We start from the raw sequence: 23,160 nt of genomic DNA, 5'->3' as shown, positions 1-23,160 counted from the left end.
AGAATCCTGGGGCTCAGTCAGGACTGTCCCTCTCTAAGTTGGGTTTTTTCTTACCTTGTTCCAGCAGCAGTGGAGACAGGATTTGTTTCACCCCATGACTTAGGCCTTTATGCTCCTTATGAGGGAAGGTAAAAAGAGAGGAGGCAAGCTTTCATGTCTTTTCTAAAGTGGAAGCAGATCCCTCCTGCATGCCTCCAAACCAAGGGAGGCTCTGAGAGTTCCAGCACCACTCCCTGTCCCCGCGGGTCTTTCTTGTGAACACCTGGTGAAGGTCTTGGGAGGAGCTTGTGAATGCATGCAAGCTTCCTTAGTGTCTGAAGCTCTCTGGGGTTTTAAAATGCCGTGTTAGCCCAGAGTTGGCCTTTAACAATTTTTTCATTTTTTTTTGTTAGTTTCCTCTTACCTGCTCATATGCACTCAACACTTCTTCCTCCCATGCTCTGCTACAGGTGAGCCACTCTATGTCTGATCTCTTTGAAGGATCTACCCCTCCTTGAAATTCAGGGTATTTGACTGCTCTGCCACAACTCCAATAAAATGTATGATTTTGTCATCTATTGACCTTTTCTTTTCGAGGGGGGTGACACTGTCCAGATGTCTGCATTATAGGCAGAAGTGGAACTCCTGAGTTCCACTTTTATTTTTAAAATATTTTTTTATTGATTTCAGAGACGAAGAGATAGAAACATTAATGATGAGAATCATCAGTTGGCTGCCTCCTGCATGCCCCCTACTGGGGATCAAGCCCGCAACCAGGGCATATGCCCCAACTGGGAATCAAACCATGACCTCCTGGTTCATAAGTCAATGCTCAACCATTGAGCCACAGAGGCTGGGCTCCACTTTTATTTTAAAAGGAAAATTTGATCACTTCTGTAAACAGAAAATTAGTATGTTTGGTTTTTTTAAAAATGTATTTATTGATTTCAGAGAGGAAGGGAGAGGAAGATATAGAAACATCAATGATGAGAGGGAATCATTGATTGGCTGCTTCCTGCATGCCGCACACAGGGGATCGAGCCCACAACCCAGGCATGTGCCCTGACTGGGAATCGAACCGTGACCTCCTGGTTCATAGTTCGATGAGCAACCACTGAGCCATGCCAGCCAGGCGAGTATCATGTTTAGATGTAGCCTTAAAAACAAGTACAAGGACAATTTTTTAGTAAGTAGCTACTGTTGTCTGCCAAAGGCTCTGAGCCAGAGGCCTATTAAAAAAAATGTGTTAGATGTGACAAACATAAGAGTGATTCTTTTTCCTTGATTTTTAAAAAAGTATGTTTTTCTTGATTTTAGAGAGGAAGGGAAAGGGAGAAACATGGATGAGAAACATTGATCGGCCACCTCCTGCATGCCCCCTCCTAGGGATTGAACTGCAACCCAAACAGGTGCTCTGACTGGGAATGGAACCAGCGACCCCTTGGTGCATGGGATGATGCTCAATCCACTGAGCCACACCTGCTGGACTTTCCTTGATTTAACCAGAAGGATGGGGGCTGAGGGGACAAGAGAGGAAACAACTTTCTCACTATTTGATTCCATATTATTTAATGTTACATTCATTTAACACTTAGTCATTATCTTATGTAGGTGTCTCACATCTAAAGTGAAATATATTTCACTACAGATGCCCTGATCATAAGAAAATGAGGATAAAGTACAGGAGTGCCCTCTTATCTGTGTGGGATACCTTCCAAGACCCCCAGCAGATGCCTGAAACCATTATAGTACTGAACACTATATATACTATGTTTTTTTCCTATACATACATACCTCTTCACATCAAGGAAGCACTTTATGGTGTCTCCTTGGCATATCCCAATTGCCAGCATCTTAGGGGCCATTATGAAATAAAATAAGGGTGACTTTAACACAAGTACTGCAAAACCAGTAGTGGATCTGATAACCAAGACAGCTAAGTGACTAATGGGTGTGTACAGCATGGATAGACAAAGGGATTATTCATGTCCCAGGTGGGAAACAGCATGAGGTTTTATCATGCTATTCAGAATGGCATACAATTTAAAATTTATGAATTGTTTCTATCTGGAATTTTCCATTTAATATTTTTGGACCATGGTTGACTGCAGGTAACTGAAATTCTGAAGAAGGGAAAACTACTATATTACAATTGAGCAAGTGACTTAGCTCTGAGTTTTTTGTTTTGTAAGCAGAAATATTTTTAAATATATTTTTATTGATTTCAGAGAGGAAGGGAGAGGGAGAGATAGAAACATCAATTATGAGAATCATTGATTGGCTGCCTCCTGCACGCTACACACTGGGGATTCAGCCCGCAACCTGGGCATGTGCCCTGATCGGAAATCGAACCGTGACCTCCTGGTTCATAGCTCGATGCTCAACCACTGAGCCATGCTGGCCTGGCTAGCTCTGAGTTTTTGAGTTTGCTCCAGGGTGCCCTTTGAATGGAATACATGAGAAACAGATGACAAAGGGGCCTGGATTTGGCCCCGAAGGAGTTTGTAATCCAGCAAAGGAGCTACACACATACAAAACCCCATCATACAAGGAAGAGGTGCTACAGATGAAGATCACACCTAGATGGAAGAGAGATAGGAGGAAGAAAGTAATTTTGAAGGTGCAGTGAGAGGGAGGAGTATTCGTAGAGGAAACACCAGGACAAGAAAGCTCAAGGCAAGCAAGATATTTGGCTTATGACAGAGAGACATATGTAGATGAAAAAAAGATAAAAGATCAACAGCTATATAAATAAGAAAAGGATGATAGTATTACTCAACAAATAAAGGGTGCCTGCTATTTGTCAGGCATTGTTCTAGGCTTCACAGATACAGTAATTTTTTAAAAGACAAAAATCCCTGCACTGTGGATCATATGTTCTAGTATGAGTACTCAGAAAAAAAAAGAGTACACAGTTAATGGGATGGTGCTTAATGCTATGGGGGTGGGGTCACAGAGGGGGATAGGAAATGTATTTAGGGGGGAGGGCAGTTTACATCATTCAATGTGGCAGTGAGGGAAAAAGCCTCAGAGGGAAATACAGGGTAGGGCAAAACAGATGAAGCAGGTTGAGTGGCTACTAGTTGGGGTTGGGCCATTTTATATACTTGAAAGGATATCTCTGGGAGCAATGACCAAGGATAGAACCTGGTAGAAACCAGCAACGTAACATTTATATAATGGTTCTGAACGTGTTTATAAGGAGCTCAAGTAACATCTACCCATACACTGAACCAACTTGATCTGAGGTTTTGGCTTAGTTCACGTAAAGAAATGGACGAAGGAAGCATGCCCTATTGACTCTCATACAACTCTCTGGACTCCCTCCATCTTCTGACTGATCCATGCTGTTCCAGTCTTCATGAAACCAAACCAAAGACATCCAAGCTTTGTCTGCTTTATTTCACTACATTAAGCACTAAGGCAAAACAGGAACCTGCCATTCATAAAGATCAAGGAGTGCCCCTCATTCCCAAAAGGGACCAAAAAGGATGTTTCTTCACAAATACACATGACATTTAGCTCATTACACCTACAAGCATTCTGAACAAAAGAAAACGTTGGTGGGCTAATCAAATCACAAATCCAAATTAATTTTGCCTTAAGTTTCCAAAAGTATAGCCTCTAGTGCTAATGACATCTAATTCGCCTGCAGCGGTGCACACTGACTGTGCATTAAAAATCTAATCTAATATACAAAAGCAACAAGAAAATTCTGAATTCACCAGCTGCTGGTAGCAAACCATTTCTACTCACACACAGAATACCAGCTTGCACTGAAAACTTTTTTGAAGAAACAAATCAATGGCTCTGTTATTCTGTAAGTTCATTTGGCTTATGAAGAAAAACATTTCTATGATCAAAAGTGTTTTTGTGTTTCTGTGTCACAGGGGGGGTGATGAGACCCATTACTTTAACCTTATTACTTTTGGGAAAAAATACCAGCTATATGCCATAAATGTACAACATACAACTGTGTGTAGTCTATGCAAATGTGTAAACTAAGAAAGCTATTGTCTACTTTGCTGCTCTTTCTCCGCTGGCAGATGGGAGCAGTGGCTTCACAGTAAGGCAGTGAAATAAAAATTAATTTGACACTCTGTGGGGGTCACAACAAATTAAACTATTTCTATAGTTTGCAAATTTGTTATTATACAACACCTGCCCCAACTTTTAAGAGGCTAAACCTTACTTATTATTGTCATAATATTAGGGGTATTTTTCCTTACTGTAGCATATATATTACTCTGTGGAATATTGTTTCATAAAATTGGCTTGATCTTAAGAGTACCACTTAGTGTCTTTCAAAGGCTTCCTAAATGTAGTTATCTTCCAGGGAGCTGGCAAGATACTTGGTCCTGTCTATATCCTAGATTTCTATATATCTTAACCTTTTCTTCTAAACTAAAGGCTTGAACTTAAAACCAGGGTAAACAGAAAGTTTCTCTTTTTACCAAAAGTCTGCTGGCCATTTGCTAACAATGCATTTATAGAAAACGTGGTACAGCTTGTGGTCTACTGTCTCAAGTTTCATTGTAGAAAACATCACAGAAATTCAGGTTAACAACCCAACTCCAGGATACAGAATGGAAACAGAATGTGTGCTGTTAGGCAAATGTTCTGGGCTGCTTGCTGAGCTATTTTACAATCAAAATGGTCTTATTTGACACACCATGTGATAAAAGTCAAACTCAGGAAGGGGAAAGGTTCTTTCTTAATATCCAGTTTGGGATTCAAGAGATTATAACTGTTAATCTCCCCTTCAAATCAATGGAAAGAACATTAGTTCAGATCATGCTTACAATCTAACCTTTTAAGATGTTTTGTGCATTCCAGAAGTGAACTTGTCCACCAAGTTTTCTTTGGGCCCTTTCCAGGTCCCAGATATTCAGAATAATCTATTGAGTTAAAGAGGCAGAGCAGAGAAGGGGTGGGGAGTAAGACATATCAAGACTGCCTCCCCGTGGAAGCATTAATCCCTGGGTATTACAGCAAAATTTAAAGTGAATGGAATTTGCCAACCCCTTGATATGACATGTAAGTGCCTTCCTCTCAACTTCTTCTTAAAAAAAAAGTTCCATATTCTACTTGGAAAATTTTTTAAGAGCAACCAATAAATAAGTATCCTATATTCACTCAGAAGAGAGCACATGAGAGTGCCTTAAGAACTTCCAATCACAGAACTAAGACAATGTGACAATTCCATTTTTCTGTCAAATGGAAATCAATGGCACGATGGTGGCCATGATGGCAAGTGAAGAGATATGTTTAGACTGCTAGGTCATATCTAATGGAATGCAGGAAGCAGTTGGTACATTGAGACCAAAGCCGGATTGTGGCCAACAGGCCTACCTTTCAGTTATAATTTTCAGTTCTTCTGTAAGATTACGGTCCTGTGTGAGATCAGACCAGGAGATAGTATGTCAGTTTCTCAAGTGGTAACTCTAATGCCACCCTGAGGAACAGCCATCCCTTTTCCTCAGATGGAGCTATGCTGTTGTATTCAACATGCAGGGTTCAGTGAGGGAGACACAGACTTTCTGGTGTTAACAGAAGTGAGAGGAACAGCAGTTGCCCTGTGTTCCTAATGCCTGGCCTAGGCCCCGCCCTCCTAGGACAGGACTCAGTAGTGTGTGGGTACATTGTTATAACAGGGGCTAGTGAAGCAGCGGCTTCCACGCTTTAACGTGGACTTGTGGTGACACTGTCCTTTGGGCTCTGCCCGCCAGTGAAACCTTTAAGGGAGAAGTGGGCCCAAGCTGAGTTCCACATGCTGAGTGAGCCAGATGACTTCTGTGCCCTGGTCACTTTCTTCGATGGGGCGGATGGGCGCTGCCAGGTTTTTAAAATCATGCTTCATCTTAAAGCACACGGTCACTTCGCCCTCCTCACGTTGTGGGGTCACCTTGATGAAAATGCCCACTTTGTTGGCCTTTCTGAAGGCTATAATGCTATGGAAGGAAATAAGCACAGTGTTAGGCAGGTTACAAGTCAGCCAAGCCACTAAGACTTACAGTCATTTTATGGCCCAACAGGAAATCTCTGATGACAAGATAGAACCACCATCCTGTTTATCAGAATGAAGAGTTTCTTCAGCAAAACGTTGATCTCCTTATTTTTTAAGTGTTATAAAAGTAAAATATAATCAAGTTCAAATGGTAAAAAGTAAAAGCCTTTCCCCTTATTATTTCCTTCTGCATGAGGGAAAAACTGCAAACACTTTGGTTGTTACAGTAACCTACCAGGTATTTTTCTGTATTTATAATTTTCTGCTTTTTTAACCAACACAAAAGGGACACATTATTCTACAACTTGCTTTTTTTTCCCACTCTGTTTATCACAAACACTTTTCCATATTGGTACATAAAGATCTTCTCCATTCTCCTTAGGAGTCTCCTAGTATTCTATTCTATATTTACCATGATTGTCATACACTGAGGTTGTTGTCAATGTTCTATTATAAACAAGGGTGCTTTGAAAACCCCTTTTTTACGTTCATCTTTGTGCATATGTGGTATTATTTCTATAGAATAAACAGTGGTCATAACTCAGAGTTAAAGAAATTTCTGGAACACCATAAATCAGTGTCTTTGTAAATAACTTCTATAAATTGGGAATTTTTAGAATAGAAAAAATTCTCTCTTGTTCAAGTTTCCATTTCAGTTTTCTGACATGCACTTGAAGTTTTTGATTTAATAACAGCTTCAGCCCTAGCTGGTTTGGCTCAGTAGATAGAGTGTCGGCCTACGGACTGAAGCATCCTGGGTTCGATTCCGGTTAAGGGCACATGCCCAGGTTGCTGGCTCAATCCCCAGTAGGGGGCATGCAGGAGGCAGCCAATCAATGATTCTCTCTCATCACTGATGTTTCTATCTCTCTCTCCCTCTCACTTCCTCTCTGAAATCAATAAAAATATATTAAAAAATAACTTCAAAAAGTAATAAAATAAACAGAATTTGAGCTACTGCCCAAATGATACTCAGTCACTCTCAGAAATGTTATTGGAATTAAACATTTACATATTTAAACAGTACTGCATAACTTTAATTTCCAGATATCTAAAAGTCCTATAAAGTATAGTAATGTGAAATATATTAATTCAATTTTGTCAATCTGTCATGTAATTACTCTGACTGGAATTTAATATCTCAGATGATCTATAAGTTGACATTGGCTTAACAAATTTATGTACCTAGTGAATGTAACTTAAGGACCCACATAAAGCAAAAGATTACAGAGAACGCATTTCGTATTGTAGTTATAAACCTTTGATTTGTATCAGATTCTTTTTTTTTTAATTCAGTCAAAAATAGAAAAAGGAAAAAGTCTGTCTTTCTATCTTTAATTCCCAGGCAAGCACTGCCATCTGGGAAGCTTAAAAAAATTTCAGATTTCTGGTGCCCCCCTACACCTGTTGAAAATAATCTCTGGGGTGGAGGCCAGGATTCTACAGAACTATAAAACAAAACAAACCACCTGCCCTGATGCTTTCTCAACTTAATTCATAATCATGTACTAATCTTACCTCTGCTCTCACTTTATTTTTCCAACCCATCCTATGTTCTCTCTTCTTTCCAATATCTTGCTGAGGGAGCTTCTGATTATTCTGTTACAAAACCTTAAATGTTCCCTGTGCCAGTATATTAAGCTACTGCTTCTCAGCCCCAGGCCCACCTTCTACATCTTGGTTTGTGACCCAGGACTCTGCTAACCCATTTCTGCTCTGTAAGCTGGCTTCCTGTCAGGTTGCCGTTAGAGGGACACTAAAGGGAGACGAGCATGCAGGAAGGAGGGGCTTGCTCCTCCCTGGGAGCTTGCTGTTTGTGTGCGGTTCCCATGGGCATCACTCCAGCAATGCTCCTTCACCCAGAAAGTGGCAAGAGCCAGCTATAGTTTTCCAACTCTTGCATAACCAGCTGAATTGTGCACACCTCTTCCACCACCCTGAGATGTCAGCACCTGTAAAGCGTGTCCCCTCTCACCTCCCCACAGGTCTGAATTTCTGCTCCACCGGGGTCCTCCTTCAAGTTTCTACATTTTAACAATTTTAACCATTTCCCCTTTGTTCCCTCAGCCCTGGGGTGGTAGCTGTTTCATAAAATTGCCATCTCTGGGATACTTCAGAGGTTTTTTTTAACCTCTGAAGTTACCCAGTTAACAATTCTTTATATTAAATCCTCTCTGTTCAAATAACTGACATGATTTCTGTCTTCAGACTGGATGCTGATGATGCATTCCCTTCAGGAAAAGGTTTGGTCTTTCACTTTTCAGTTATTAGGTATGAGAGAGTAAAATCTACTAATTACTCTGAGAGAGTGAGGGTACGGGTAGACAAATCCAATGATTATAGGGATAGTGTATTCTGTTAGCAACCTGTATTCTGTCCACAACCATTATAAACCATGCACTTGAAATGTTTTTAACGTGGGAAAATGTATTTATGTGAAAAACACAAAGGTTAAAACAACGTGCTTACAGAATGATACCAATGATGGAAGGACAAACACCAAAATGTTAATGATGCTTATCTCTGGTGGTTAGATTTTATTTTCTTCTTCATGGTTTATATGCATTTTCAAAATTTCTATAATAATTATTTTTATAAGAAGGAAAACTTATTTTTTAAAATGCAGATAAAATATTTAGGATCTCTAAGTAGGCCTCCTGTATCAGCCAATGTGGGGGAGACGGGGTGTCACAGAAAGATCACTCACTCGGGATCATCCTGAAAGTCCTGGGGCTCTGCCAGCTCATCGTACTCAGCGGCTGCGTCCTTGCCGGCCAGCACCAGTTCTTTGGGCGGCACCACCACCTGGAGAACAAGAGAGATAGGCCTTCCTTAAAAGGAATCTGTGTTGTAGGACATTAATTCAACAGCAAAGTATTACAGTGATGCAGACATTTAGAAATAATTAGCAAGACTCAAACATGTAGTATGATAGCACTTACATGAAGTTTAAAATCACTGTTTAAAAACAGACATTTCCAGTAAAAATATAAGGACAAAAAAATTTAAGGGAATGATAAAGTCAAGGGAGTGCTTACTTCACTGTGGCTGCATTGGGAAATTCAAGTGGGAAGGATGTAGGGGTTTTAATTGTGTCTTTAATATTCTATTTCTTAAGGGGATGGAAGTACATGGGTCTTTGCTACATTAGTCTTTGTGGTGTATGCGAAACAATTCATCTTTTTTTTTCCTTTTTTAATACTTTTTTTTATTGATTTCAGAGAGGAAGGGAGAGAGAGATAGAAACATCAATGATGAGAATCACTGATTGGCTGCCTCCTACACGCCCCCTTCTGGAGATTGAGCCTGCAACCCAGGCATGTGTCCTTGACTGGAATTAAATTTGGGACCCTTTAGTCCGCAGTCTGATGCTCTATCCACTGAACCAAAACAGCTAGGGCTTTTTTTTTTTTTTTTTTTTAAAGAAACACATAAAGGAGAAACACGGGTTGCAACATAATATTTTCTGAAACGGGGATGTTGGGTATGTTTATGGTCATGGAAAACAAGCATTCTTCAGACTTAGTATCCTCCTGTTGTAACTAGGCTTCAACTTTGCTATGTCAAAGGTTAACAGATAACGTCAACTACATTTCTAATTACGGATACAAATGTGGCTGAGGGGTGTAGAGAGAAAGAAATACAGCAAATTCACAAGCTGGGTATATGCATCAGGCAGTTATTTCTGTTTCTACCATTACTGGAACAGCTTAGTGTTATTTAACAAAAATAAAAAGAAACAAGGAGAGAGGTGTGTCATCTCTCTTTGGAAGTAATGCTAATCAGTGAAATAATAAGTCCTCCACTTAAGGACTAAAAGGAAGAAAGCCCTCATACATAAAGCGCAAGGAAGAAAAAAAGGGATAGGATAAAGACATTCTCTACTAAGAAGTATTATTTGAATAACAGCTAATTACAGACATAAGTATCCTTTCTACCAATCTCTATTAATAAATATCACGTTGAATTATGAGTCAGTAATAGGTGGTCTATAGACAAAGGTCTTGATCTAAAATATCAAGTACTTGATGAATCACCAAATAGCGAAATGGAGAAAGGCCATATTTCATTCATTCACCTAACAATGAGAGTCAAAATCAACTATTTAATGTTTAGTTAGTGCTATGTATCCTCTATATAAGCAGAACGCATACAGAGGAGGCATACCAGCTTTTAAAGGAGATACTATTTCCTATGAGTCTTGCAGAATAAGCATTCATTACACTGAAAGAGTGGTGTGGGCATGTATGCCAGGAGAGTGGGGACAGGAGAGGCATTCTAGATCAAAGGTCCTCAAACTTTTTAAACAGGGGGCCAGTTCACTGTCCCTCAGACATTCCACACATGCGCACTGAGGGCCCGGGACGAGTCGGCTGCTAAGCAGGACAGGCAGCAGCGGAAAAAACACCCGGCGGGCCGGATAAATGTTTTCGGCGGGCCGCAGTTTGAGGACGCCTGATGTAGATAAAAGAAATAGCATATGCAATTCACCAGCTTGACAGTTCACAACCCACTGGATCTGCCTGGATCTCAACCAATAATATGTATGATTTGGAGAATGTTAGATTTGGGGATCTGGCGGAAAACCATCTGAAGAACAGAGAGGTGAGGACATTAAGGAGCTCTTCTTCTATGTCAAGGAATTTGAATTTCATCTCAGAGTCAGAGGAATAGCAAGTAATCCCCATGTCATGATCAAAATTAGATTTTAGAAAGATCACCCTGGTGACAAGACAGAAGGTGGACTAGAATGGAAGTGGCGGTGGACTGAAAACAGTGAGGTCAGTTAGGAAATTACTACAGTCCAGGTAAGAAGTGATGAATCTTTCAAACAGGGCAGTGGCAGTGTGTCTGCAGAGAAAGTAAAACCTTTGGAGGTAGAATCAAAAGAACTGATGACTACTTGGATGTAGAAATGAGAGACAGCACAGAGTCCTTTAAGCCAGGTCAAATGAGGTCACTCCAGGAAAAATCAGGGTCAGAACAAGGCAAAATGCTCCCACCTTAGCAGTGCTGTTGGTATTATCAGGGTCCCCTTCATCGCACTCCAGCAGTGTCACATGGGTGAGGTTCTCCACTGGATTCGTAAGAGTCAGGAGAACCTGGCTCTCCTGTGAAGTAGGAAAAGCATCTCAGACATGTTCCACTACTGCCACCTAGGTCCACTTTCTTAGCTGCTATACCAAATATTTCACAAAATCATCACCTGTCTTCCCAATCAGTTCTCAGAAATAACACCCACCTATACCTCTCTATCACTGCATTCTCCAAGTGCTCACTCATTCCTACTCTATTATTATTTATATGTTAGGCCATATACTCTCTAAAGGTGCTATTTCACTGAAGAAATGGGACAGATCCCATAGAAAGGGCAAGTTACTAGATCCAGAAAGCCTAAGAAATGTATATAATCTAAGTGATTAAAGTTTACAACTCTTGCTCCACCCAGTCCTCCACTTAAGGACTAAAAGGAAGGAAGCCCTCATAAATAAAATATGGGAGCCACAGTCTCATCAGATATAATAACAGAAAAAAATGGCACATCAAGACTGTAAGATGTTTAAGATTTTTTGAACCATAGTTTACCCTTATGTACTCTGAGATTAGCAAAAAAAGTTTAAAATGAACAGGGACTTTATAAATGTCTTCATGGGCACCATGAAGGGGAAGAACTAAAGAGGCTGCTGCAGACCTAGCTGGTTTGGCTCAGTGGATAGAGTGTTGGCCTGTGGACTGAAGGGTCCCAGGTTCAATGCCAGCCGAGGGCACATGCTGGGGTTGCAGGCTCGATCCCCAGTAGGGAGTATGCAGGAGGCAGCCGATCAATGATTCTCTCATCAATGACGTTTCTATCTCTCTCTCCCTCTCCCTTCCTCTCTGAAATCAATAAAAATATATTTTAAAAAAGAAAAAGTAAAGAGGCTGCTGCAGAATGTTCTACAATTCATAATAGGGTGTAGGGGGAGGAAAGGCATAGATAAGGCCCTCCAAGTAGAGAGGAGCTGTGGTATAGAAGAAATCTAGATGCTTCCTGTATCGGCTGCATACGCACACGAGATGATGGAAAAGAGCTAAAGATGCCGGTGGGGTTCAACGTCTTTCTTTCCCCACCCATTTCCATCTCTCTATATGTGCACACTGCTCCTTCTGCATACATTCATAGTTGTTAAGAATCCCAGCTAAAGAACTTTAAAATCTCAATCCCTTTATTATTCCAAACTTTCTTCTCTTTTATCCCTTGCTCACTGCATCCATGCCAAATATACACAGCCACCCAACCCACACATGCACACATCTTCAATCAAGGAATTCTTTCTTTTCCTGTTAATAAAGCAAAGTACTAACCTTCATGTAGCGAAGGTTGGGAATCGACATGATTCTCACTTCTGGGATGTAATTGCTGTGAATGAATAAAAAAATGCATTAATAGTCACTGGGGTCTCAAAAAATTACTTTTTTTTAGATAGTGCAGCAAAGATATGATTTCTTCATGTTAATTAGAACATGCCAAATGAAAAGAATTTTAGAGAATCTAAGACATTAGAACAAATTGGTAATGAGTTCTTTCTAAAATCTTATGTATCCTTCTACTTTAGAGCCGATAGTTGTGTGGGTATCATGGAAGATACATATTTTTGAGAATTTATTAGTTCATTTCTATAAATCTAAAAGCTAATTATAGAATCCAAGAATGATTGAATACCATACTGCAGGAGCATAAAAACACTAGCACACACTTTTATATAGTACTTACTATGTGCCAGGTAAGTTTTTAAGTACTTTTCAAATATGAACTCCAGTACCCTTCAATGCAACTGCATGAGATAGGCATTATTATTACCCCCATTATAAAGACGAAGCAGCTGGGCTTGGGAAAAGAAGGAACCTGCTGATAAGTGGCCAGGATTCAAACCCAGGCAATCCAGCTCCAGGGTCCTTGCTCTTACCCACTATCTTATGCTGCCTTTCAAAATAAGACCACAAAATTGTACTCCCATGTGTTTGTTCTGGACTCAAACTGTCCAGGTTCAAATCCCAGTTCAATATTTATATACCAAAATATTTCTTTGTAAAGGCCAGGACAAGATATTTACCTCTTTTGCTTTGTTTTCTCAATTTTAAAATGAGGAGAACAATAGTATCTATGCCTTGAGGTTATCGTGAAGAATACATTAAATAATGTATGTAAAAGTGCTTGGAACAAAGTACTCATAAATGTTAGTAATTGTGCATATCCTTCCTATATAATAAAAGGCTAATATGCAAATCGACCAAATGGCAGAATGACTAGTCACTATGATGTGCACTGACCACAGGGGGCAGATGCTCAACACAGGAGCTGCCCCTTGGTGGTCAGTGCTCTCCCACAGGGGGAGCACCACTCAGCCAGAAGCCGGGATCACAGCTGGTGAGCACAGTGGTGGTGGCGGGAACCTCTCTTGCCTCCACAGCAGCGCTAAGGACCCATCGGGATGTCTGTGTGGAGCAGGCCTAAGCCGGCAGGCGGACATCCCTCGGGATCCCGGACTGAGAGAGGGCGCAGGCCAGGCTGAGAGACCCCCTTCCCCAAGTGCACGAATGTCGTGCACCGGGCCTCTATTATTAACTTAAGACAAAATCTATTGCAGACACTAAAAGTGTGTGTATGGGGGGGAGGGGGGGAAGGGGTTATGGAGAAGTGAACCTTAAAATAGAGGTAATAAGGTATTTTAACTTCAGACTAAATATTTTCCACGCTGGTCATCAGGTCTACCTGAGTAACTTAATACAAATCCAAGGGCCCCATTATCAAGAATTTGGATTTAGCAGGTGTGACGTGTGGTATGGCCAGAGCACATATATTAAGATTCCCAGGCAAATACTGCCATGATGTCAGAAAAAAAGCATTTTTGCTCAAAGCAAGCTTAAGAAATTAATGCTAGGTACATCCTACCATTCAGGATTTCTGTGAAGTGTGTAAGTCTTAATTAAGAAAGGTGTGTGCAGAGACTTCACATGTACCATTTTTATAGTTTTCTTCCTTGCTAACCAGTCATGTATTAAATAATAGTTAGGAGAATAGAACATATTTTATGGTGATTTACATTTATAAAGCATTTGCAAACATAATAGCTCAAATGATTCTTCTCACAACCCTTACAGGGAGGCAGGACTGGTATTCCCATTTCACAGATGAGGGAAATAAGTTTAGACAAACAGAATAAGTAACAGAACCCATATGAGGCCCTTTTAGTACCTTTCCTCCTAACTCACCAGATCAGCACTTCTCAACCTTTTGACTGGCACTGACGTTTTAATTGCTGCATAATATTCTACAGCATTAGTGTATCTCAATTTAATCAACTATTTCTTTGATAGTGGTTAATCAGCTTGACTTTGAAATTATTTCAAGCTTTTGTCATTAAAATGTTATACATCCTTATAAATGTATCTTTAGATATTGGTACTTCTGCTTCTACAGAATAGATTCCTGAGATGGTACTGCTGGGTTACAAGTCTGTGTAATTTCGTCTTGATAGTCCAAACCATTCTCCAAAAAAGACTAGCAAATCACAAGCCTGCCATCAATATGAGAAAATATTCACCCAAATTCTCAGAAGCACCAGATGCTTTTTATTTTTTTAAAGTTTTTCTAACAAGTCTCAGCATCTTTCCATTTGGTATTTATTGGCCATTCAAATTCCTCTTTTGTGAGCTGCCTGTTCAAATCCTTTCCAATTTGTAAGGAATTCTGCAGTCCACGGTATTAAACTTACTTGTCAAGAATGGCAAATACTCTTTTCTTTTTTTTTAATTTAAAAAATATGTATTTTAGTGCTTTTACATAGAGGAAGAAACATTTGTAGAGAGAAACATCGAGATGGAAACATCGATCAGTTGCCTCCTGTGTGCCCCCTACTGGGGATTGAGCCCACAATCAAGGTACATGCCCTTGACCAAAACTGAACCCGGGACCCTTCAGTCCACTGGCCAACGCTCTATCCAGAGCCAAACCGGTTAGGGTGGCAAATACTCTTTCCTGTTCTACTGTCTCAAGACTTTGTTTTTGTCGATTCTGTTTTTACAATTCATGTTATTGTTTTTTGCTAAGGTCAAAGCTGTCTATTTTTTCCTTAGTGCTTCTGAGTTTCCTGCCTTACTTACCCTAGGACAGACTCTCGCACCCTAAAGTCAAGACAATATTTTTCTCATTTATCAAAATATTCTTCTTGTTTGACAAGTGATTTTCATACACAAAAATTCCCTTCTACTAACAAGTCCCCAGTGAGTTAACACTAACTTAGTCACTTTTATCATATTCAGTGAAGCATTATTGGAACATAGTTAAATAAAATGAACATTGTTACAGGGTACTCTTCAATCTACTATACTCTATTATTATTTTTTACTTTAATTTTTAAAAGATAATTTCTAAACTTTGGTACTTTGTAATTTGTAATGAATGATGAGTGACTCTCTACCCAACAGTCCACCTACCTCAATGCCCCAGACCACACTATCACTGTGTCACGAATACAAACATACCCTGGATTTTGTCTATAGATTTGCCTTAAACTTCATGGTGTATAATTCAAAACATAAACAGGACCAGAACAAGATTATTTTGATGTCGTTTTTCTTTTCTTTTTTAAGAAAAAAAAAATCCACACACCCTAAAACAGTAACCAAAAATACCCATCCCAAAATACTCACACAGCAACCAGCTGGATTTTAAATTTGATAGATGTTGGATTAAATTCTGGCTTGCTCAAATTATGTTCACATTTCTAAAAAAGTAAAAAATATATCAGAGGAAAACAAGAACACATTCTGCTGATCCAGGGAGCTACTAAGTTTAGAAGGATAGCATTTACTAGAGCCATGGTCGGCAAACTGCGGCTCGTGAGCTACATGCAGCTCTTTGGCCCCTTGAGTGTGGCTCTTCCACAAAATACCACAAAATACCACGTGCGGGCACGCACATACAGTGCGATTGAAACTTCGTGGCCCATGCGCAGAAGTCGGTATTTTGTGAAAGAGCCACACTCAAGGGGCCAAAGAGCCGCATGTGGCTCGCGAGCCACTGTTTGCCGACCGCTATACTGGAGTTTTGTTTTACTAGTGTTTTGCTGCAAAACCACGTTTTGAAATAGTGTGTGCTACAGATAACCAACATATACAAAAGATGTTTTGAACTTCTGGATATAGCAACCACACCATCAAAAATTTTATTTTTGCAATGCAAACTACTGAAATAATAAAACTAACATAATGAGTACATACTATATGTGCTAAACAATGTAGATTTTGTTGATTTTTCTTCTTTCTTGTTTTCTTTTATATTACTTTTTAGTCCTTTTTATTTCCTCTCTACTAGCCTAGAAGGTATACATTCTTGGTTTAAGTAGATTTAAACCACACATCAATTTATGAGGTAGGTGTATTATTGACCCCATTTCATAGATGATGAAAATGGGGGAGAGGAAAAATACATAATCTGTGCAACTTCACGGAGCTATTAAGAATTGGAACATTTAAATCCAAGTATTATGATTCCAGATATCATGTTTTAAAATACAGTAACAATTATTTACTTATATCTTGAATGGGTACTACATGCACCTGGTTAAAAAAACTGTTTTAACAATATAAAAAAGGTACACTATAAAGATACCCATTACCTGTCCCCCTGTGCCTCTCCCGAGCCAACCAGTTTCTCATATGTTTTTTCACAAATAGCCTATGCATATAAAAGTATATGAATACATCAACTTTCTTGTTCACAATAACATACAAGGGCCATTCTTCTACCCTTTGATTCCCCCCCCCCCCCCCACTTAATCTGTCTTGGAATTCCATACCAGCACATACAGAGGTGCCCCTGTATCCTACTTAACGATTCCTATTACTTCTTTAACTGTACCCAGATTGATGTTTCTATGATTTTGCTTCTACAAAATCATAGAAACAAGTATTCTGCAATAAGTATTCTTATACATCAATCATTTTCCACATGTGTAAATGTCTATGTAGAATACTTTCTTAAAAGTGGATCAATAGGTATGTGCATTTGTCATTTTGATAGATACTGCCAAACTGCTAACTTCTGCCAACCTGGTAATTTATGAAATGGTATCTCACTGTAGTTTCAATGTACATTTCTGATTACTGTGTAAGTCTGAGTATCTTTCCTATTTATTGGGTTTTGGGATTTCCTCTGCCATGACTTGTATATTAGTATCTACTGGTTATTTTTATACTAAGATACCTTTTCCTTACTGATTTGCTAAAGTTCTTTACATACTCTGGATACTAATCCTTTGTTAATTATATACCTTTCAAATTACTTTTCTCAGTCTATGGTCTCTTTTCATTTCACTATGGGTTTTCTCTGAAGAGTGGGTTATCAAAATGATACCCACCCACCCCCCCCATCACTCTCAAATCAATAAACATATCCTCAGGTGAGGATAAAAATACTATTATTATCCCTAAAAAAATGAACAACTCTTTTAATAGCATAAAAAAATACGTTTAAATTTCCCCAAAGGTTTCATAAATTTTCTTTCCTTCCTCATCTCCTTTCTTCTTTCTTCTCTGGTCCCCTTCTTTTTTCCTGTTGTTTAAATCAGGAATTAGATAAAGTCTACAGAATGTGACTGATATGCCTCTTAGGTCTCTTCTGATTTCATGCTGTGTTATTTGGTAACAGTAGCCACTATTCACATGTGGTTAATTAAATGAATTTAAGATGAAAGATTCAGTTCCTCAGCTGCACTGTCACATTTCAAGTGCTCAGTAGCCACATGTGACTAATGGCAACCATGCTGGACTGTGTGATACAGAATATTTTCATCATCAAAGGGAATTCTGTTGGATAGGACTGATATAAAAGGTTTCCTTTCTGTAGTTTTCTTTCTTTTACAATTTATTTATTGAAGAAACTCCGTTGCTTCTTCTATAGATTCCCAGAGCCTGGATTTTTCTTCTTTCTTACTTTATTTTAAATTGATTATTTTTTATCAGTCCTCTTTGTTTCCACTCTACTAAACTAATAGCTAAATATTATTTCACTAATCTTTTAGGGGTTAGTACTATGAACTTAATCTTCTGATACCATATCTGTAAAACAAGGGTAACAATAGTACCTACACCTCACAGAGTTGTAAGGATTGAATTTATGTTGAAAGTATTTAAAATGTGCCTGGACACCTATACATTCTCTATATTTACTATCTTCCAGAGATGTTTATATTGTCCAGACACCAATCACGTTGACTTTATTTTTGCTTTTCCCTGATACAAATGGCAACTCTACTTACCCGGCAGCGCAGGGACCGTTTGATCAGAAGATGTTTGTGACGAGGATAGAGCTGAGAAGCACAGACTGGCTGGAAGTCAGGCTGTAAGAGGCGCTGCTGAAGGGTGGTTACTAGCATGAAAGGCAGAAACCAGCCTCAATTTAGGGACTTGCTCAATATCAGACTTATACAAAATAATTACATAAAACAACACGGCTTTTGTGAATAGTGTTCTTCAAAAAACTACCATATAAGAATGGGACATTTTAAAATTCTTCAAATGTTTATTTCTATTATATCTACTTTGTTTTCGATGATTCATTTTACTTATAACAACTATGCTATTAGAAATCTCAAATCACAAGGCATAAGAGTAACAAAAGTAGAATAAGTTGTAAAATATAAACCAAGTAGAATCGTGTATAAAATTACCCTCTGTTAAATTGACTGGTCTTGTATAATAGTCTTCAGGTAGAGGTTCCACTTCATCTACAGCTTGAGCTGGCTCAATCTTTATCTCTTTCTGGTCCTCTCCTTCTTTAAGGCTAAAAGAGGAAAAGTAGTAATTTCTCAAGGGTCCACCTGATTATTTTCAAATTCTATGATATCAAAAATTGAAGTATTCCTCTATTATAGAATATTCTTTCTGTTTAGGTCTCTTCTAAGTATGAGAATCTTCTTCACCACTGGCAACTGTTATTTATTTATTTAAAAATCACATTCCTTCAATATTCATTTTGATACCTGCTTTTTCTCCTCAAAGGCACTTAATGTCCAAACTTACGAAAGTCCAGCCAGGGTACTGATGGTTGCACCAGCTCGTGGTCGCTGAAGCCTGGTTCCAAGACCATATTTGTCCTAAACAGAGTTCAGAAATTCCTATTAGAAGTTCCACCTTTAAACATCCTATTTAACAAAAGAAAGAATTTTGGGTGGGACAGCATGAGAAGCTCAGGGAAATAAGCAAAAAACAAGCAAACAAAAACGAACTAATTTGAAAGCTTCTTTTAAAGAGAGAAATTTGTAGCCCCCACATCATCTTATCCTATATAATAAAAAGCTAATATGCAAACTGACTGAATGGTAGAACAACCGGTCGCTATGATGCGTACTGACCACCAGGGGGCAAGATGCTCAACGCAGGAGCTGCCCCCTGGTGGTCAGTGCGCTCCACAGGGGAGCACCGCTTAGCCAGAAGCTGGGCTCATGGCTGGCGAGTGCAGCAGCGGTGGCAGGAGCCTCTCCCAGCCTCAGCGGCAGCGCTAAGGATGTCTGTCAGTTGGACATCCCCTGAGGGCTCCTGGACTGTGAGAGGGCACAGGCTGGGCTGAGGGACCCCACCCCCCCACCCGGGTGCACAAATTTCGTGTACCAGGCCTCTAGTTCTTTTTTTTTTTTTAAATATATTTTATTGATTTTTTACAGAGAGGAAGGGAGAGAGATAGAGAGCTAGCAACATCGATGAGAGAGAAACATCAATCAGCTGCCTCCTGCACATCTCCCACTGGGGATGTGCCCGCAACCCAGATACATGCCCTTGACCGGAATCGAACCTGGGACCCCTGGGCTGAGGGACCCCACCCCCCACCCGAGCGCACAAATTTCGTGCACCAGGCCTCTAGTTCTTAAAATAGTAATTAAAGTAGCAACATGAAGACTGAAAATACATTAACATAGTAAACTGAACAAAATGTGTTTTTTTTTTTAACTAGTAATCTAAATATCTAAGCGATGGTTTAGACCAGAGCTATGTGGAGTGTCTAAGACACATGATGAATGTCTTCTTGGAACACCAGTGATCATCTGCTAACTTCTTTAGGGCTAGCAAGAATTATAAAAGAGAACTTACCACTACATGAATAGTGTGTTGCTGTAGGCCCCAAAATAGCAGGTTGCAACAGAGACAAAAAAAAAATGCAGCATAAGATAGAAGCAAACTCATATAGCAGGCAGGTTATGTGGAAAAGTTGAAAGAATTATGCACTTAATTCAAATCCCTCTCCTAAATACACTGGTGCATATGCTGTTTGTACCACTGGACTATGCAGAAAAACGCATTAAGATTTCATTAAGTCTTTGGCAAATGTAAATGCCTTGTGAGTTTTTTTATTTTTATTGATTTTTTTTTTTAAGACAGAGAGAAAGGGAGAGGGAGAGATAGAAACGTTGATGAGAGAGGAACATCATCAATCAGCTGCCTGCTGCACGGCCCCTACTAGAGATTGAGCCTGCAACTGAGGTACGTGCCCTTGACTGGAATTGAACCTGGGACCCTTTAGTCTGCAGGCTGATGCTCTATCCGCTGAGCCAAACCAGCTAGAACTGCCTTGTGAGTTTTAATGCTTTATTAAATTCTAGATATTTTTATATAGACCTTACCAATTTGTAGGATTTTGATAGCTTAACGAATTCTCATGCAGAAGCAGTATGACAAGTTATTTAACCTATACAGATCACATTTCCTCAACTGTAAAATGAGAATATACCATCTATTCCACAAGATTATTATGACGATTAAATAAAATAATATGTGTAAAGTGCCTAGCACACTACTTGACACATCATTCATTGCCATTCAACAAATGGTATTTATTAAAAGCCAACCTGCATGGCTCCGAGCAAACACACAGAAAACAAATTGTTCTGTGATAGCAAATAAAACTTGGGGACAATAATAAAAGCCCCAAATCTTAATCTCTTTCTTCTGATGGGTAGCATGCAAACTAGTAAAGAATGACTTCCATAAATACTTCCTATCAAAAATTACACTTGCATATATTACTATCTATTTAGCCACACAAGTACATTGTGTAAAACTCAGTGTTTTTTTATACTGGAGAAATATGGGAAGGTGCCCCCCAAATTACAACTAGAGCCAGAAAACCACCACTACGAGGATGTCAAATTTGGACTATGTGAGACTATGAATAAAATCTACCACTTCCGAGTTTCTGTAATATTCCAAAGTTGTTACAGTTCTGTGGTGCCTACAGAATTAAACACTAGCCTCTTTGGAGAATAATCAGAAGAGAAAGGGGAGTGATGGAGAAACACAAACGTCCTTAAAACTCGGAGAACTAATGATGTGGTAAAAGCATAAGCTTTCTGTTACCCATCCTTCAGGAATCTAGGGACAATGGCCACTTTCTGAAAGAGTCACAGTTCTCATGTCACAGAGGTCTTGACCAATGAACTGCAAACTCCTTTTTGTGCCAAGTGCTCACCGAAAAAGCCAAAGGCATATAGTTTCTACGCCGTGCCAGTTTCTTGCGATCTCGTTCAACCTTCTCTTTCTGAGCAAGCTGCTGGTAATATTCAATCAGTTTGTTCATCTGTAACAAATCAAAGACTCAGTATTTTGTTTCATGAAAAAGCTAACAGGAAACATATGAAATTTATCAACTACACTAGCTAGACACATAATAACCAGAGAAAACAAATTAGTAAGGTGGCAGGTTTGCCCTTTTCTTCAAAGAGAATTTATCTTCTTTACATGATGCATTTCGGAATTGAAATAGAACCCTCAAGGTGAACAACGGGAAGAAATGGGCAATGAAAAGGCTTGGAAATGTCATCCTCTCTTTTCACTGTTCTTTTACTTCATTACTTATTTCCTCTCACAAATGCACCTATTTTTTCTGCATGCCCACAGGACCATCTATTTCTAAGAATGTGACATTTCATATTCTATATTCTCCTCCACTGCATCCCACATTTTCATTTTTAAAATATATTTTAATAAAAACAATGTTAATTGGGAAATTGTTATAAATTGTTAATTGGGAAAAATTTAAACAATGTATAAACAAAAAATAAGTGAAACTTCTCTTTTATCTCTTGTGCCCAAACCTACCCTGTCCTCACCAGAGGTATCCATTATTAGAGTTTAGATAGCTTTCTTACACATTTACAGGCACAGGTATGACATTAAAAAAGCTCATGTGTAGACATACAGCATTTATATGTAAAAAATATATACAGGTCTTTTTATTTTTCATATAAGAAAAAAAACTTATAACGTTCTTTTCCACTGAAAGTATCATAAACTTCCCATCCAGTACAAATACATCTGCCTCATTCTTTTTTAAAAGCTGTACCTTATTACACAGGACAGATGTTTTATTAGGTATTTAACCATTTCCTATGATAGGACTTAACGGTGTCCTGGTACCCACATTGTCCTCTCACTGCAGTAGCAATTATGTTTTAGAAACACTAATCTGATCCTGGCAAGTTTTAGCTTAAAACCTTCAAAGGCTTTTCAGACTCCTTACCTCGGTCTACATGGTCTGACAGCAAGTACTTCTCTCCAGTAGCTCAATGCTAAGCTCCACTCATCGCACTCACCTTGTCTACAACCTGCTTTGCTTCTTCCACTTATAAGCTCCTTGCATATGCTGTTCCCGTCTCCAATTCTTTCCCTTCTGTGCTTGCTGTCCGCAAATCTTAGAAACATCCTCAGATATAGACCTAACTAGTTGAAATTCCCCCTAATAAATGTCCACATGGCACAATTTCTCTTCTTCATGTTAGTCTTTCCTGTACCTGAGGATTATTTGATTAATTTTGTTTTCCCATTAGACTTAAGCTCTATGAGGGTAGAAACCGTGTATCCTTATTGTTCAGGACAGTCCCTGGCACATAGTAAGTGCTCGATAAATGTGTGATGAATGAATATATATTTTTGTGCATAAGTGTAAGTACTTCTATAGGTCAGAGTCCAGAAAGTAGATACTGCTGAGAGCTCAAGAAATTTGTACTAATTTACACTTACAACAGTACATGTAAAAAGGTCCAATTCCCCACACCATCATCCAGGATATTTTTAGTATTTCTAATTTTTGCTAATGTCATAAGTGGATAATTATAAATTGTATTTAATCTGCAGTTTGT

At 39.1% G+C, this 23,160-nt stretch overlaps 1 protein-coding gene across 1 annotated transcript in view; it reads right to left on the bottom strand.

Annotated features, from left to right (window-relative positions):
- Positions 1–3,360: 3,360 nt before the first annotated feature.
- The window catches only part of DCTN4 (dynactin subunit 4), a 33,544-nt gene continuing 13,744 nt past the window's right edge, over positions 3,361–23,160 (bottom strand). Inside the window, exons 5-13 of the mRNA XM_006089136.3 lie at positions 21,492–21,599; positions 19,052–19,125; positions 18,700–18,812; positions 18,289–18,398; positions 15,680–15,753; positions 12,332–12,386; positions 10,990–11,097; positions 8,694–8,791; positions 3,361–5,930 (exon numbers count right to left, since the gene is read on the bottom strand). Of these exons, the coding sequence (XP_006089198.1) occupies positions 5,717–5,930; positions 8,694–8,791; positions 10,990–11,097; positions 12,332–12,386; positions 15,680–15,753; positions 18,289–18,398; positions 18,700–18,812; positions 19,052–19,125; positions 21,492–21,599 (954 nt within the window). The 3' untranslated portion in view covers positions 3,361–5,716. The remainder of the gene's footprint in view (positions 5,931–8,693; positions 8,792–10,989; positions 11,098–12,331; positions 12,387–15,679; positions 15,754–18,288; positions 18,399–18,699; positions 18,813–19,051; positions 19,126–21,491; positions 21,600–23,160) is intronic.

This window comes from Myotis lucifugus, unplaced genomic scaffold (assembly GCF_000147115.1).
Source record: "Myotis lucifugus unplaced genomic scaffold, Myoluc2.0 scaffold_56, whole genome shotgun sequence".
Taxonomy (NCBI): Eukaryota; Metazoa; Chordata; class Mammalia; order Chiroptera; family Vespertilionidae; genus Myotis; species Myotis lucifugus.
This window is presented reverse-complemented; position numbering and strand designations above follow the sequence as displayed.